Raw genomic sequence first — 16,539 nt, forward strand, 5'->3', positions numbered from 1 at the left:
TGCTTTTCGGTTCTCTAAACCTTTTCAAACAAAGATACCTGAACTTTGTAATTACTGCATTAGGCGTCACACCGAATCGTTCTATGAAGTAAACTGAAGCTGCAGAGTTTTGACACACGCAGCTCCATTCCCAAAGGGGTGAAGATTAGTTTAAGTGGCCCAGCTAAGGACTGGCACCCTGCCCACGACCTGCTCAAGCCTTGTGCTCAATGCTGCCAGGATGGGCCCCAGCCTCCTTGATTAATAAAGTGGATTTAGGGGGTCTGAGAATGTTACAATCTCAAATACATTCATATTAAACCTTACAGATCATGATAATACAGAATCAATAAACAGGAGCTTTGTAAATATATTCTAAAAACGATAAGTTTAGCACCCTAATTTAGATCTCCCTAAACAAACACTTAAAGCTGATCATTCACAAACGGCAACACATCGATAAAGTAGTCCTAAAATGACACTAACTACTTTAAGCGCCACTCTCGCTACCAGCCTTCCCAGTGCTGTTCGTACAGTTGGTTCTTTCAATTCTACTCGTAAACAACATCCAGTAGAATTGTAACCCATAAGCGCTGGAAAACACAAACAAAAACCACAAGAATAACGAGTTGAAATTTGCTCGGCGCGGACTTTGCGCGCAGCTTTCGCAAGCACTCGAGATGGGCGGCCGGGCGAACGAGTGCGCGCGCAGTCCCATCAGCCCTCGCGGATAGGCCGGTTGTGGCGCGTGTTGATGATGTCATTGGTGTGCTCCACGTGTGTTGTAGCCGCTGCGCCAGTGTTGTTATTCTGAAGTTCCAGGTAAGACTCAGTTTACGGTTGGTGTGCAGCGGTTTTAATTTTAAAGAGTGTCCGACTGTAAATCGAATGCCTTCTTGTAGTACCATTGAAAAGGAGATTTTGGACAAATCTTTTATTTTTGACATAGTGTAACAAAAACGTATTGGGATGTAATTAAGTTAATTTCCAGTTAGCGTCCGACTCAAGTTTACGGTTCTAGTGGATGACGTTCTTAGAGGCAGCGTCGCGAGTAGAACATTAAAAGGAATGAAGGGCAGCGCCTGGCACACACTTAGAGACAATTCACCTCACCTGCATGTCCGTGTGGGTCGTGGGAATCACTTCTGTGCCCCAGCGGGTTGCACGTTTGAGCCTCTTACACCTTCGTACAATGTCGCTCGTCGTCTGACTTTGTTTGCGTCTTCATTTGTGTATTTATACTTGCTAGCCAAAGGAAGATGGGCATAGCCAGGTCGGGTCTCGGGGGGCCGTTTGACAGGAGCGTCAGTGAAGCTTCTAGAAAGAGAGAACGAAAACCGCGAAGAAGTGAGGCGTTCAGGCCACGTCTGTCATGCAAGAGCTGCAGGATGCCAGCGGTGGTAGGCGCCACCTTAAACCACCCGGAGCTGAATCGAGCGTCTGAACGACTTGACTTCACTTAGACGCGTCGTTGAGTTCAATGTAATGTGCTGTTGTTACGCGTTAAGGTATAAAGCTTCTCTTTTTAGCTCCATGGGTGCAAAGCCTTACATACTTTGGAAGGACCGCGTCGCCTGGCTGCGGCTGTAATGTGCAAAGCCCCCCAAAGCCTGGCTGGCGTTACCGCGGTCTTGAATTGGGAATTTCAGGGTCACGTTCTTAAAACTGTAACGTGCTGTCTGATGAACGAAACAGAAGTTATTTACTGGAAGCTGGCTTTATTGATAGGCAGACAGATGGGAATTTGGCTTTTCACAGAAAATGAATAAATAAAAGATAAATAAACACAAGAATGGCTTCAATAAAAAGCAGAAAACGTCTGACCAGAGCTGTGGAGTTGGTATTCAGAATCTTCAAGTCCGACTGCTCAGTTTGTAATTCGACCAACGTGTTTAGTTTGTTCAGTGAAAGCACACAAGATACCTTTTAGCACCTCACTATTTTGTAGCAATGCCATTGGGGCTTTTTATATTAGTTGTTAAAGAAGTTATAAACGTCGAGTAACATTAAACATAAGACGAAATGTATACAATTATAAAATAGGTTATTTCTATCAAAGGCTGGAAGAAAAAATTATTTAATCAAACTAGTATATGTGGAATTGGAAATCTTAACATATTATATTACAGTTACATTTAGTTGGAGTCGGTGCTTTTCTACCGACTCCACTAACCTGAGAATTTGTCTGACAAAGCTACAGGTAAAATGAGCGGCCCCAGTGAGGCCAGCACAGGTGCCTTGCCACAGGTATGAAGGACCCCCAGTACCACCTCTGTAAGGATTTCCCCCGAATGATTGGTTGGCTAGAAGTCCTTAGAGAGGGAGGCTGTGCAGCGTTGCTCATAGTGGCGCTCCGTTCGTCTGTCTTCCATGACTTGCTTCCAGCAGGTCCAGAAGGCATCCCATAACTGAGCCTGCTTTGTGATCCTCTCTTGAGGTGACGTCACTTGCCATCACAGAGTAAAGGACGCAGTCTCCTAAGAAAGAAGAGTCTCCGAGAGAGCACAGCACTGCTGGCTCTTGGCTCCTGTCCCGGGGTAAAATCCCATAACCCAGTTTTGATTGCGTTTCATCTTTTTATGCCGTATTTCTTCTCGTGTTCCTAAGATGTTTGGTTCATTGTTAGTTGGACCCGTGGGCCCTGTGATGGGCAGGCACCTTGTGCCTGATGATGCTGTGATGGGTTTCTGTCCCTGCTGACCCTAAACAGGATTAAAAGGTTGCAGAATATTATTTTATGAGGTTATTTTCCCAGTTAGTTGATGAACTAAGTTGATTGACAAAGCAGATTCAGATTATGTCCCTGGTGTAAAAATAAATCTGCAACTGAATAAGAGGTGTGAGCCTTTGCTGTCAAAATGGATGAAATTGGTGCTAATATGTTAGTCACGTAACATGAATATCACTGGCTAAAACGACAAGGTGACAACATACCATAAGTCCTCATCTGACTCTCTTAAACTGGCCTTTTTTTCCAGGTGACACATGGAATTTCAAAAACATGTCATTCGAAGAAGAGGATAACAAGAATACCACGCCTCAGTCGGGCGATGATGGAGCCAGCAAGGAATTGTGTGTGGCAGGTGTGCAGGAGACAAGAGGCCATAATGGGACCCTGGAGGGACAAACTGGGACGATGTCAAAGAAGCAGATGAAAAGGTTAATGAGAAACAAACAGTGGGAGGAAGAGCGAGAACTGAGAAAGTAAGTGGCCCTGTCATTCACACGTGCGAGTCTGTCCTCCATGTGCTCAGTGATGCGGGTGGCTGATAGGGTCACAGGGAGGACCTTCCTTTATCTCTTTAATGCTAACAACATTAGAGCACAAATAGATGATTGGACTTTAGGTTTAGGAGAAATGAGGTGAATAGGACTGGTGGGCTTGTTGGGCTGTCACGGTGTATTCTGTATAGCAACATAAAGGCAAAATCCGGAAATTACAAACTTCTGGACAAAATGGAGGATTCTTCATCCAGGATGTGCAGAATAAATCGCTTGATTTTTATTGTAGTCTATTGCTGTAAATTGGAAATTTATCCAAGTAGCAAGTCATCATCAAATTCATGTTTGGTTAGGGTCCTGCTGCACCTGACTGATCAGCTGCCTCCTCGGAGTCGTCTTGGTGAGCACCTGGGCACTGCCAGCTCAGTTGAGCTCAGTAGTCACCCACTGGTCCTCTGGTTGTGCCCTTTTTGCATATCTGATGGAAGGTTCTTTTAATGTAAATCCGTTCAAAGCTTACTTACTTACGCCGTCCACCCCTTCCGGGGTATGGGCCGCCAAAGGTAGATCTCCAGAGGTTTCTGTCCTGAGCCATTCTTTCTAGTTGACTTCAGGTGTAGCCCATCCTTGTGATGTCTGCCTCGAGGTCGCGTCGCCAGGTGTTTCTTGGACGGCCTCTCTTCCGCTTTCCTTGGGGGTTCCATCTGAGAGCCTGTCTGGTGATGCTGGTTTGCGTAGGGTGTGCCCTGTCCATCCCCATCTTCTCTTCCAGATTTCTGCTTCTACTGAATGTTGGCAGGTCCTTTCCCATAGATTAGTGTTACTGATGGTGTCTGGCCAGCGAATGTGGAGGATCTTTCTGAGACAGGTGTTGATGAAAGTCTGGATTCTTCGGGTGGTGTTTTTGGTTGTCCTTCAGGTTTCGGCCCCGTACAACAGTACTGACTTCACATTTGTGTTGAACAGACAGATCTTGGTGGTCAAAGCTTAACAACCTTTTTATTTTCTCATATATGAAGTACTGGGAAAGTATGGTAATGTCCAAAAATTCAACCTCGAGATTTTGATGAATCTCGATGTTTTAGCCTTCCCTAGAGTCTGAATTGGAATTATCTGTCCATGTGTGTCCGTGTGTCTCTGTCCGTGTGTCTCTGTCCGTGTGTGTGTGTCCGTCTGTGTGTGTGTGTCTGTGTGTGTGTGTAAACACGATAACTTGAGTAGCCTTTCACTGAGGTCAACCAAATTTTGCAAACAAGTATTTGGTACAAAACGTAGATTTCGATCAACTTGTGGGCTCTCTCGGCTAACCAGAAGGGGTATTTTACCTTTTATTCTTCTTCTGAAAGTAAGATTTTTTTTTTTACTGGATATTACTGCTACTTATTATTTTGTTTCCTTATTTGTTTTATCATCCTGCTTCTTATCAAAAGGCAAAAACGAAAGGAGAAGAAACAGAAGAGAAAGTTAGAACGACAGTGTCAAGCGGAGACTGGCACAGAGGGCGCCTTTAAGAAGCGCATCCGGAAAGAAGTGGTGCCCAGCCAAACCCGCCTTGTGATAGACTGCAGCTTCGACAGTCTAATGGCGTTCAAGGTACTGCAGTTCTCTTTGTAAAGGCGTTCACTCCGCCGTCCTGCTGCTGCCGCCGTCACAGGTTTACTTTTTCTTTTATGTCAGAAATGCAGCCGAATACTAAGAATGTTCTGTTAACATCCGGGATACGAGCGCATCTTCCATCGTCTACCCAGCTTTATGAAGCTCACTTCCCATTGTAATTAAGCAAACACTTAACAGTATGTGAGTTTAACTTACTAAGATTGGATAAAAAACACACAACAAGCACCAAGTTGGATTTGACCCTGAGATTCCTGGTCTTTTAAAACAAGGCCTGAATAAATTTTGAGATCAAGAAGAATTTATAAGATCTCTGAAACAAGAGCCTGATGATGATGATGCTGATGATGAGTTTGTGTGATTCCTGTTTCTCATACCAAAGATATCCAGGAGCTCCTCGTCTCCTTCATGTGTAAAGTGCAGTACTTTGGGTTCATGAGAGGATGTAAGGCTCTAGTCCTGTGTCATCATATTGTGACCCCTCTGAGGACATCCCGTTAGTAACGGTGGGCTGCTGGCCTGGTGGTGTTGACCTCCTTGGCAGTTGGCGTAGTTATTTGTGATTTAGCCAAACGCAGAGGATGAGTCTTTAACCAAGCACTGTGTGTTGGGTCAGACTTTCTAAACGAGTGTCGTGATTGTGGCCCGTCAGCACACTTCATTACGACGTTTTCTCTTACAGTTACGTTTTTTTTTATTTGTTGTTCAGAACTGGTCACCTCAGGGTTCTGTCGAGTTTGAATCCTCAATGTGTAAGTTCTGCATGAAAACGTGAGATCAGCCACCCCTACAAACTACACGACGTGAGTAACACTGTTCAGAAACCGTCTGCCCTGTTTTGGGTGGAGTATTCCTTCGTACTGGTGGGACGCCACTGGTGCTCATCCAGAATTCCATTTATTCTTTAAAAGAATTCCCAGGTGATTGTTCTCTGGGAAGGGTTCCATGCACATGTCATTCTGGCAGTGGTTTCTGGGTAACGCTTTGGCTCGGGCGTTGAGTGGTTGAGGTCTGAGCCGCACTTGTTTAGGACTTTCTTTGTCGTCAGTCTGCTCTGTCTGGGCAGTGCGGTGCGGATGCCGTCGTTTCGTGTTTGTAGTTCACTAAAGTCCACTTTTTCTTTTTTATCTGTAAAGACATTTCACAAACAGATCAGAAACTCAAAAGCTGCTCTTTATGGTTAAAAATAAATAAATACACAGGCTTACAGCAGCTCTCGGCCTCATCCTCGTAGTCTTCTGCTGTGCCTCTTTATGTTAGAAATATTAAAAACACACACAACATCAGAGTGTAAGGGTCATCTAAAAGTGATTGTTTTTGGGCAGAGTATTCTGTAGGAAGTTGTTAGAATAAACCGTTAGTTCTTCATTCTCCCAAATTCCAGGATTTTCACCACATTTAGCTTTTATATTTTTTTTTAAAGATTTCAGTTATGTTGTATCTTTAGCTTGAGCTACTCGAAGTCGCATGTCAAGAAAATGTTTCCTTTAATCTGTTTTGGGTGTTTTGATTTCACTGATATTCATTTCCTTTGACACCTACAAAGCTCCAGTTAGTCTTCTGGGGAACGTCTTGCTACTTCAGAATGAGTGGGGTGGATTTAGATTTTTTCTGTCTGTATGTGGCTTTGAGGCTGAGGATCTGCACTGGCAATCAGAAGGTTGTTGGTTCAAATCCCATAAAGCACCAGAAGTGAGTCCACTCCCCTAACCTGCAATCGCTCCGTTCAGGGTGTGACGCTAATCTGCAAGCAGGTCCTCCAACGTGCAGGGAAAACCTGGGGTTTAGCGGCAGGACTGGCATTCCAGCCACCTTAACAAACCTACCACTGCTCCAGTGTGGTGCTGAGGTGTCGCCCGTTGGACGTCTGCACTCGGATCTCCGTCCGGCTGGTTTGTCGTGTGGTGGGTGCAGCAATGCCCTGTGATCAGCGCACACTCCCAGCCTCGCTCTGTGTGACTTTCAGGTGAAACGTGACTGCACCTTTTAAACAGCTGAGCTCATCCTTGGGTTGTGCTCATTTGTTACCAACAGAAGATCTGGTTTGCATTTTTATAAATACTGGATAGTTCAAAGCAAAACGCAGAAGAAGAAGAAAAGCAAAAATAAACTTCACTGAACACAACAACTTTAAAACACACAAATATGTGTGTGTCGTCTGTATATAATGTATAAGCCACTTTCCAAATAAATGTGTTTTAATGTTCCCAAGTATGAATAAATCAAATAGCATAAATATTTAGTCAGTGCTGGGGCCACTGCTATTATTAATATTTATAAATGATTTAGATAGGATTATAAAGAACAAGCTGGTGAAGTTGGCAGATGATACCAAGAGAGGTGGATTAGCAGATAATTTGGAATCTGTTATATCATCACAGAAGGACTTGGACAGCAGACAGGCTTGGGCAGATTTGTGGACGATGGAATTTAATGTCAGTAAATGTAAAGAATTACAGATAGGAAGTAAAAATGTGACGTCTGAATACACAATGGGGGTCAGAAAATCGAGAGTCCACCTTATGAGAAGATTTAGGAGTCGTAGCAGACTGCCAGACAGTGTTCAGAAGCCATTAACAGGATGTCAGGTTATATAGCGCCTTGATGTGTGGAGTACAAATCACAGAGGGACTGCTCAAGCTTTATAACACACTGGTGAGGCCTCATCTGGAGTCCTGTGAGCAGTTTGGGTCTCCAGGCTACAAAAAGGACATAGCAGCACAAGAGAATGTCCAGAGAAGAGCGACTAGGCTGATTACAGGGGGGCTACAGGGGGTGAGTTATGAGGAAAGATTAAAAGAGCTGAGCCTTTACAGTGATGAAGAGGAGACCTGAGTGAAGTGTTTAAAATGATGAAGTGAATTAGTGCAGTGGATTGAGACGGTTACTTTAAAATGAGTTCATCAAGAACACGAGGACACAGCTGGAAACTTATGAAGGGGAAATTTCACACAAACATTAAGCTTTTCTACACAAAGATCGACAGACAACTGGAATAAACGACCAAGTCGTGTGGCAGACAGTAAGACTTTAGGGACTTTCAAAACTCGACTTGATGTTAATAAGTGGAGAGGACTGGCGAGCCTTGTTGGGCTGAATGGCCTGCGCTCATCCAGAGTGTTTGAATGTTCTAATAAATATTTAATTATTAAAAAAACCTAAAAGGATCAGTGGGCAACAGAAAAGTGATCAGTGAAATTCTGCTGTAAATGGAATCCATTAAGCCCACCAGACGGGTCATCAGGTGTATTACTGGAGCGTTAAAGGACAGGATGATGTACAGACCAATCCAAATGTAAACATTCTTCTGCACATGTCATATTTTTTAATACTTGTTATTTCATTTGATTGCATATTTTTTTAAAGTTGAGGTGACGGTTTGTATTCCAGTGATTCAGAATTTTCTGGATGTTTGGCTTCGGTGATCTCCACTAAATCATCAAACTAATTTTCTTTCCTTGTAGGATGTCAAAAAGCTCCACAGACAAATCCAGAGATGTTATGCTGAGAATCGCCGGGCGGTACGTCCTGTTCAGGTGAGCCGTTGTTTTTTAGTAGAGATATTCATGGTGTGCTGTGTGGACCACCACATTAAAATTAAAGTCACAACAGTTCTGTCTTATTGCTGCCCTTTTGGAAGGGGCTGTAAGTTACAACGGTGGGCTGTGAGCTCCGCACATGTCATTACACATCACCATCCCTTAACTTAGGACTCTTGTTGTTACAGTTTGTATTCACGCGGTGGCACACAGGCAAGTGTGGGTCCGGGTCAGGGAGTCCCCTGCACACGGTTTGTGTGTGTGTGTGTCAGTCACTGTGTGCGGGCGCCTACAGCAGGGAGCTTTATAAAACGAAGAGGTACCATGCTGCTTATTTTGAAAAGACGTTTACATAACATGATGTGTCGATAAGCGCAAAAGTGTGATATTCAGCACCTGGCTCTGTAAAAATCACATACATACAGTCACTTCTTGCATTATTTAAGTGTGTTAAGCAATTGAACATCCCAGAATTATCAAGTCGCTCATTAACATTAGCCTAATGTGCAGTGTTTTTGAGGCCTACACGTCACTCTTTGCATGAGATTAGCATCTCTCCTCGACCAGCGTAAGCTCAACGAAAGGAACGCGTCTCCAGGTGATCTGAAACTGAATCAGAATTGTCATTGAAGTCGACTTCTGTGTTTTTCAGATGTGACAAATGCCCAATTCCTTTCACAGCGGTTACTCATTAAAGTCTTCACTTCAGACTGGTCATTGCACAGGTTTCTAATTGATTGCTTCATAAAAGTCCATGGAGTTGTTAGTTAACAGTTGCAACACAATTGCAGATACAGTATCTCAGCCTGCTGCAGGGCACATATTAGGGCAAGAACCTGCTCTTTGCCATCCTACGAAGACGTCTGCATTAGCTGGAGACCTCCATCTTTAGGAAGTGTGAGAAATCAGAGGGCACCGACGCGGCTGGAGTTTGTCGACTCTTACCAGGTAGTGACGCTGGGCCGTGGGACCTCTGATGAGCAATGCTTACCACTGTGCCCGCTCACCGCTGTGCCCACTCGCTGCTCAGCCCGCTTGTCTCTCTGTCTGCAGGCTCCTCCAGTACGAGGCAGTCCAAGATGTGTTTTTTGTACAATCCATTTCTTTAGCCATTAGGGTTAGGAAGTCCTGCTAAAGAAATTCAAATTGGTTTAGCAGCTTTCTGATTCATCTTGTGGGCGGCACGGTGACACAGTGGGTAGCGCTGCTGCCTCGCGGTAAGGAGACCCAGCTGGGTTCGCTTCCCGGGTCCTCCCTGCGTGGAGTTGGCATGTTCTCCTATGTCTGCGTGGGCTTCCTCCCACAGTCCAAAGACATGCAGGTTAACTGGTTTGGCGATAATAAATTGTCCCAAGTATGTGCTTGGTGTGTGTGTGTGTGTGTGTGTGTGCCCTGCGGTAGGCTGGCGCCCTGCCCAGGGTTTGTTTCCTGCCTTGCGCCCTGTGTTAGCTGGGATTGGCTCCAGCAGACTCCCATGACCCTGTAGTTATGATATAGCGGGTTGGACGATGACTGACTGACTGACTGGTTCATCTTGCCGGAGCTTCATCTTCTTCATCAACTCTGATCCATTTATTTTGCAGTTTTATTTAACAAGTCATAGTGGACAGCTGAAGCAAATCATGGATGAAAATGACAAAGGATGGGTGAACTGGAAGGTAAGATCCAGTTAGTGGTAAGTTGTGTGTGTGTGTGTGTCTCGTCATCTTCCTGTTTGCTTTTCTTTTTTAAGATATCTTCCGCACTTTCACTTCTCTAGTTAGGAGCCATGCCTCAATATGCCAGATTTGATCCTGGTATCTAAAGGGGTTTTGGCTTTTGACACATCTTCTCACTTCCTTTTTTTTTTTTTTTACATCCTGCAGGACATCCATGTGTCTCCAGAGCATTACGTTACAATTCTGAAGAAAGAAGACCTGGTGTACCTGACGTCCGACTCTCCAAACACACTGAGCGAGTTGGATGAGACAAAGGCCTACGTAATTGGAGGTTTGGTCGATCACAACCATCACAAGGTACTTTCTTTATGTGTTAATAAGAGTGTTTGATACGATGCTGGACGAGGTTCAGCTGGCTGACTGATTCTGCGTTTGCCTCCATGTGTGTGTCCTGTGATGGACTGGATGTGGATGGACAAGTTGGATTCATGAAGAAGCGACGGCTGTTATGTCTAGCATAGAAACGGGCAGCGGTGTGAGTGTTTGTAGCTTCCAGGCTCTCTGCTGCCATGCTGTCTTGAAGTCATTTTATAACGAGACTTGTGTTTTTATATGTCAGTTGTCCTTTCATTACGCTATTACTTGTTAGCTTCCCACAACCATGGATTGCACAAAATGGATGAATATCATTTTCATATGAGGCCTCTCTTTTAGTCCATAGCCACCTCTAACTGGCCGTGCAGCGTATCTCAATACTTAGGTCCTCAGGTCCTAGCGGCCTACACACCGATGATGATGATGATGACGCGTCGCCCGTTCAGTGCAGTGGACCCTCCATTTGTTCCTGAGGCAGCAGTCCATTACTGAACCTGCTGAATTCAATTTGGGGCAGCAGCCTCTCCTGACAGCACTGCATGATAAGCAAGGGCTGGCGATGGATGAAGAGCCCAGTGTTGCACGAGGCTCACTCGCCACTCAAATAACATTCAGGTACGGTGGCAATAGAAACGAATCCCCCCTTCGACATATTGCCATTATTTTTTTTTTACTTTACAGCCTTCAATGTAAACACACAAACTCAGATTTCTTCCCAGCTTTACTTACTCAATGCCACCTCTAACATCCAAGTGAAAGAAATCACAGCGACAGTTCAGAAAAATAATAAAAAATCAAAACCAAGACCTACTGAGATGAATAAAGGGTCACCCCCCCAATGTCATTTTGTTGACCCCCCTTTTACTTTAATGACAGCCTTGAGTCTGTTGGGATTCTTCTCTATCAGCTTGGCACACCTAGATTGTGTAATATTTGCCCCCCACTCTGTTCAGGTTCGGTCACATTGGATGGTGAGTGTTGGTGGTCTGCTATCTTCAGATCTTTCCACAGATTTTCAGTGTGATTTAGCTCTGGGCTCTGACTGGTCACACCAGGACATTCACTTGTTTCTCCTTCAGCCACTGGGTGCTCAATTTTGCTGTGTGCTTTGGGTCGTTGTCATGTTGAGAGGTGAACATTCTGCCCATCTTCAACTTCCTGGCAGAGGGTAGCAGGTTTTCCTCTAGAATTTGATGTTATTTTGCCCCCTCCATTGCTTCTTCTACCCTAACGAGAGCCCCAGGCCCCCCCACAATAGGATGCTGCCCCTCCCCTCCATGCTTTACTGTAGGTATGGTGTGTTGTGGATGGTTGAGCTGCACTGGTGTACAGTTTGGTGTTGAGGCCAAAGAGTTTGATTTTGGTCTCCTCTCACCAGAAGACCTTTTTCCACTTGGCATCAGAATCTTCAAGGTGAATTCTGGGAAAGCTCAAACAAGCCATAACGTGGCCTTTCTTGAGAAGTGTGACCCTCCTGAACAAGCCACAATGGTGGAGCGCTTGTGAAATTGTTGTCACAGGCACACCAGTAATGACCACTCTGTGCCATCAAGGCCTGTAACTCCTTCAAACTGGCCATTGGCCTCTCAGTAGCCTCTCTTAGCAGTTTCCTCCTTGCTCTTCCATCCAGTTTGGAGGGTCCTAGTCGTACCAAACACTTCTTTATGATGGACTTTACTGAGCTCCTTGGGGTTGATAAAACCTTTGAGATCTCCTGCCTGCCTTATGTCCGTCCACAACTCTGTCCCTGAGATCTTTTGAAAGTGGTTTGTCCCCCATAGTCAGTTGCACTACCAAGGAAAGGGATGAATGGACCAGGAACAGCTTCACTAATCACACTCATTACAACTGAGCACAGCCAGTAACTGCAGTGGAAATGGGGGGCACTGACACCTGATGGAGTTTGGGGGGGGGATGTGCTCCTTTATTAATCTCAGGATTTCTTGTTTTTGATTTTTTAAAATTCTTCTGAACTGCAGCTGTGATTTCTTTCACTTGGATGTTAGAGGTGGCATTGAGTAAGTAAAGCTGGCAAGAAATATGAGTTTGTGTGTTTATAATTAAGGCTGTTAAAGCAAAAAAAAAAAAAAATGGGAATAATTCAAAGGGAGGGGGCGTTTCTATGCCCACTGTATATCTTTTTTTTTTGGCTCTTGTTTCTTTTCCCCTTTTTATTAAGGTGAGTACAGTTTTGGGCTTTGAACGGCTCTTCCCAAAACGTTTCAATAATCCAAGCGATACACGGCTCTGGGATTGTATCCTGTCAGGATGGCATTGAGACAACAGCTGCCACACCGAGGGGGTGAATTCTTCAAGAGTGAAGGTATGACACCAATTAGCATCGAGTTTCGTGAACACAAGTCTGAGGATTATTACACTTTAGGTGACAGTGTGGCTCTGATGGCTGCAGTGTGAATGATGCTGCTAAAAATAAAAAAACTACCAGGAAAATGTGTCACTGGAGGAATGTGACGAAGAGCGATCCGTCAACGTCCGACACGCACCACAGCTCTGCGTAAATTCATTGATGGCCGGCGTGCCTGGAGTAGGAAGGCCAAGCTGTTCCTCAAATGTAAAACACCATCCACTTGTGGCCACCGTTGCCGTACACCTAAAAGCATGTTAGGTACATTAGATTGGGGAGCCTGCACTGGTACAGCGCGCTGCCGCACCCACCACATGACGAAACGTCTCGGGATACCAGTTGGCAACCTCCCCAGGCAGACACGCGGTCCAGTCCCACCCCCCAGAATGACCCTCTATCTGTTGAGTGTCCCCTTGGCCTGGTCCGGCCACTCGGGTCCTCAACAATGACACTCCCGTGAGTCGGGTCACACTCGGGGAATCTCGTCACATGGCCATAGTGACATATCTGACGCTTCCTCACCATGCAGGTCATGTGCCTCATTCGAGACCCCCAGAGGGGGACCCAAGGACTGTTATGAAGGAGTCAAGTCTTCGTCTCAAGGTCACTGGAGAACGTCCATGTCTCACAAACAGGGAGCACCAGGACTCTACAGACTTGGACCTTCGTCCTTTTGTGCCACACACCCGATTCCAGCAACCTCATGACCCCCCCATGCCCTCCCAATCCGTCTACTGACTTCATAAGAAGACATGAATGTCACCGCCGAGGTCAGTAAACCTCTCGATGATGAGGTCTACACACACACTGCTGATGGCCATGCCCAGGAGGTCATTAAAGGCCTGGCTCTTTGGTTTTTATCAGGACCCTCACCAGCCCGGACCCTCAGACTCCTCACTCAGTCTCTCGAGAGCCCCGATTACAGCCTTCGTTGACTCTTCGAAGATCTCAGCATCATCAGCAAAGTTCAGTGAATCTCTTCACCAACAGATTCCCCCTAGCCGCTGGACCCCATGACCCCCCAGACACCCAGTCCATAGAATAGGAGCACAACAGACCCTGACGGACCCCGGAATATCCAGCAACCTTGAGGGGATCCCATGAAGTCTCAGGAGGTCCCACCAGGCAACTCAATTAACCGAGTCGAACGCTTTACGAAAATCGACAAAGTCTGCATAGAAACTCTGCTGATATCCACATTTGTGCTCCATGAGGACCCTCAGTGTCAGGATGCTGTTGATGGTCGACTTCTTAGGCGTAAAACCAGACTGGTAGGCGAGTAAGTGGTCACGGATCCTATCGAGGAGGACCCTCCTGGCACCCAGAGCAGTGTTATCCCCCTGTAGTCGCCACAGTCCAGGCAATTCCCTTTCCAGATAGGGTTGACAAGTCCTGTTTTCAGGTCTGTTGGCATGACGCCCGTATCCCAAATGGTTTACAATGCCAGGAGGACCACCAGCCTGGAGAATGGAGGTGGAATGCTAGATTTGAATACACGATGGGAGGTACCCCTTATGAGCAGGACCTGGGAATCTAGTGTACGGTGTTTAGACTGACAAGCTAAAGGAATGTTAGGTTATATAGCGCCCTGCTGGTATATACGACACTTGTCAGGCCTGACCTGGGGGGCTGTGTGGAGCGAGTGAGTGAGTTCAGCAGCAGACCCCCCAGTGGCACACGTCTTACTGTAGCTCTGCGCCTCCATTTTGGTGGTCAATTCCCCCTTGGAGGTCTGACAGAGAAAACCAATTCATGCAATGGAAACATCTGGAGGTTTGTGTGTGAAAGACGGACTTCCTGTTGGCATTCGCCATGTGAGCTTTACACTGCCAGGCCCTTTGAGCTGTGTGTGTGTGTTTGTGTGTGAGCGAGCGTTTAGGACCTCCTGGGGGGTCAGGCCTGCTAATCGATCAGAGGGCACTGCAAACAGGATCTGAAGTGTGGCTAAGCACCCTGGTGCTCACTTTGTAGGGTTGTGTGATTGAAAGACTCGCATCTGCTAAAATCTTTGGCCTGACTCTCAGTTTTTTGGATTTGGATTGTAAACAAGGGGGAGCATTCAGCCCCCCAATGTCGGGCACATCTTGGTGATGGGTGACCGTCATCAAAGGGGTCCTGTCACAGGTGAGGGAGTGATGAGTGACCTGCTTAGCTTGTAGTTTGAGGACGTCGTGTGGCTCTTTACAGGTGACGTGTCATCGTCTCTCTCTTTCAGGGTCTCACCTTCCAGCGGGCACAGGAGCTGGGGATCGGACATGCGCAGCTGCCACTTGGGACCTTTGTGAAGATGAACAGCCGGAAGGTGTTGGCAGTGAACCACGGTGAGCACCCCGACTGTGGAGGGGCGAGTGACGAGTCGGTTTGTGTCTCAGACCCCCGTCTCGACACCCCCATTGATCAAATTTAAAAGCCGAGCTGTGCGTAGCGTTTGTAGGAGTCCTTACAGCCTGACAAGGCGGGCATTTGTTTGATTGGTCACTTCACTGGTCCTGGCGCTCAGCCACACGATGATGATGATGCTGCTGTCCTTGTGCTGTGGCGGCTTATTTTGCTCTTCATCTCCTTGTGGAGCTTCACGGCCGTCGAGTTTGAGTTGAGCTCTCAGTAAACGTCTTGTTGATGCTGTGCGGGGTCTCACATCGGTGGGCAAACGCAGGACTCGTCTTTTACGTCATTTTACTTTCATTTACTCTTCATCTCTTTTTAAGTGTTTGAAATCATTCTGGCGTACCTGGAGAAGAGAGACTGGAAGGAAGCATTTTTTACAATTTTGCCACCAAGGAAGGGCGCAGTACCCATTGGTCAGAGTGACACCAAAGAGGGGCAGACTGGCATCGATGAGGAGCAAGAGTCTGCCAGGGACTTGGAGGAAGAGGAGACCAAACGGCAACATGCAGACAGCGAAGACGAGAGCCGTGAGGGTAACGTAGATTGTAGCGGCCCAGCGTCACACACGTGACTCGCTGCAAACGTGTCACACTTGAGGGCACACGCAGAACGTCATCACACACCCGTAAGGGACGTCACCGCCACAGAGGGACACTTTAGATTTTCTTTTACGTGGACAAAAGCTTAATGCCTCTTGGGTTTTACTTTTTCTAACCAGGATTTAGCAAAACTTGAACGCCATGCTGACCTTTTGATTTAACAACCTGGGCATTTATTTTGGAAAGAAATTGAACTTTAATTTAGAGAGACGAGACGCAGTATTCTACAGCGAGCCTTTGTTTGTAAAGAAATCTCAGTCTTATTGTTCAAAATGTAAAGTTCTGCCTGCCTGTCTGTCTGTCTCTTTATTATATAGCGCCTTTCATCTCTCTGTTATACAGTGTCTTCATCTCTAGTTGTATGTTATATAGCGCCTTTCATATTCATGTGCCTTGTTTAACTGTTTAATGTATCATATAGGGCTTTTAATATTTATTATACCGGTGCCAATCTTATCTATCTATCTGTCATATTGCGCCTTTCACTTCTATCTGTCACTTGTCCCCTTCCTACTTTAAAGCTTTTCCCTTCAGGTCACCTTGTGATCTCCAGTTGCGTTGCTGCCTCTCAACTCTTGAGGTCTGCCTTGCTGTCCAGTGACCCCCATTTTTGTGGTTTCCCAGCATCCTCCACAGGCCCGTGATGCCCCCCCACCGTGGCTCTGAGGTTGCCCGCTCTCACTTTGTGTGTGTGGCCTGCTGTGGACTTGAACCCCATTTCTGGCTCCGGCGCACTGCAGTCCAGCAGCAGACCACCCGGCTCGGCTCTGATGTCATTTTTCACGTCCCTTGAACTTTTC

General features: G+C 46.1%; 1 protein-coding gene across 1 annotated transcript; it reads left to right on the top strand.

Annotated features, from left to right (window-relative positions):
- Nucleotides 1-696: 696 nt before the first annotated feature.
- Nucleotides 697-16,180, top strand: trmt10a (tRNA methyltransferase 10A). The gene is made up of 8 exons (XM_028805109.2): nt 697-801; nt 2,958-3,183; nt 4,632-4,794; nt 8,280-8,351; nt 9,938-10,012; nt 10,220-10,369; nt 14,968-15,073; nt 15,461-16,180. Exons 2-8 carry the CDS (start codon nt 2,981-2,983, stop codon nt 15,709-15,711), a joined length of 1,020 nt encoding a protein of 339 aa, XP_028660942.1. The 5' UTR covers nt 697-801; nt 2,958-2,980; the 3' UTR covers nt 15,712-16,180.
- Nucleotides 16,181-16,539: the final 359 nt, after the last annotated feature.

This window comes from Erpetoichthys calabaricus, chromosome 7, assembly GCF_900747795.2.
Source record: "Erpetoichthys calabaricus chromosome 7, fErpCal1.3, whole genome shotgun sequence".
NCBI lineage: Eukaryota > Metazoa > Chordata > Cladistia > Polypteriformes > Polypteridae > Erpetoichthys > Erpetoichthys calabaricus.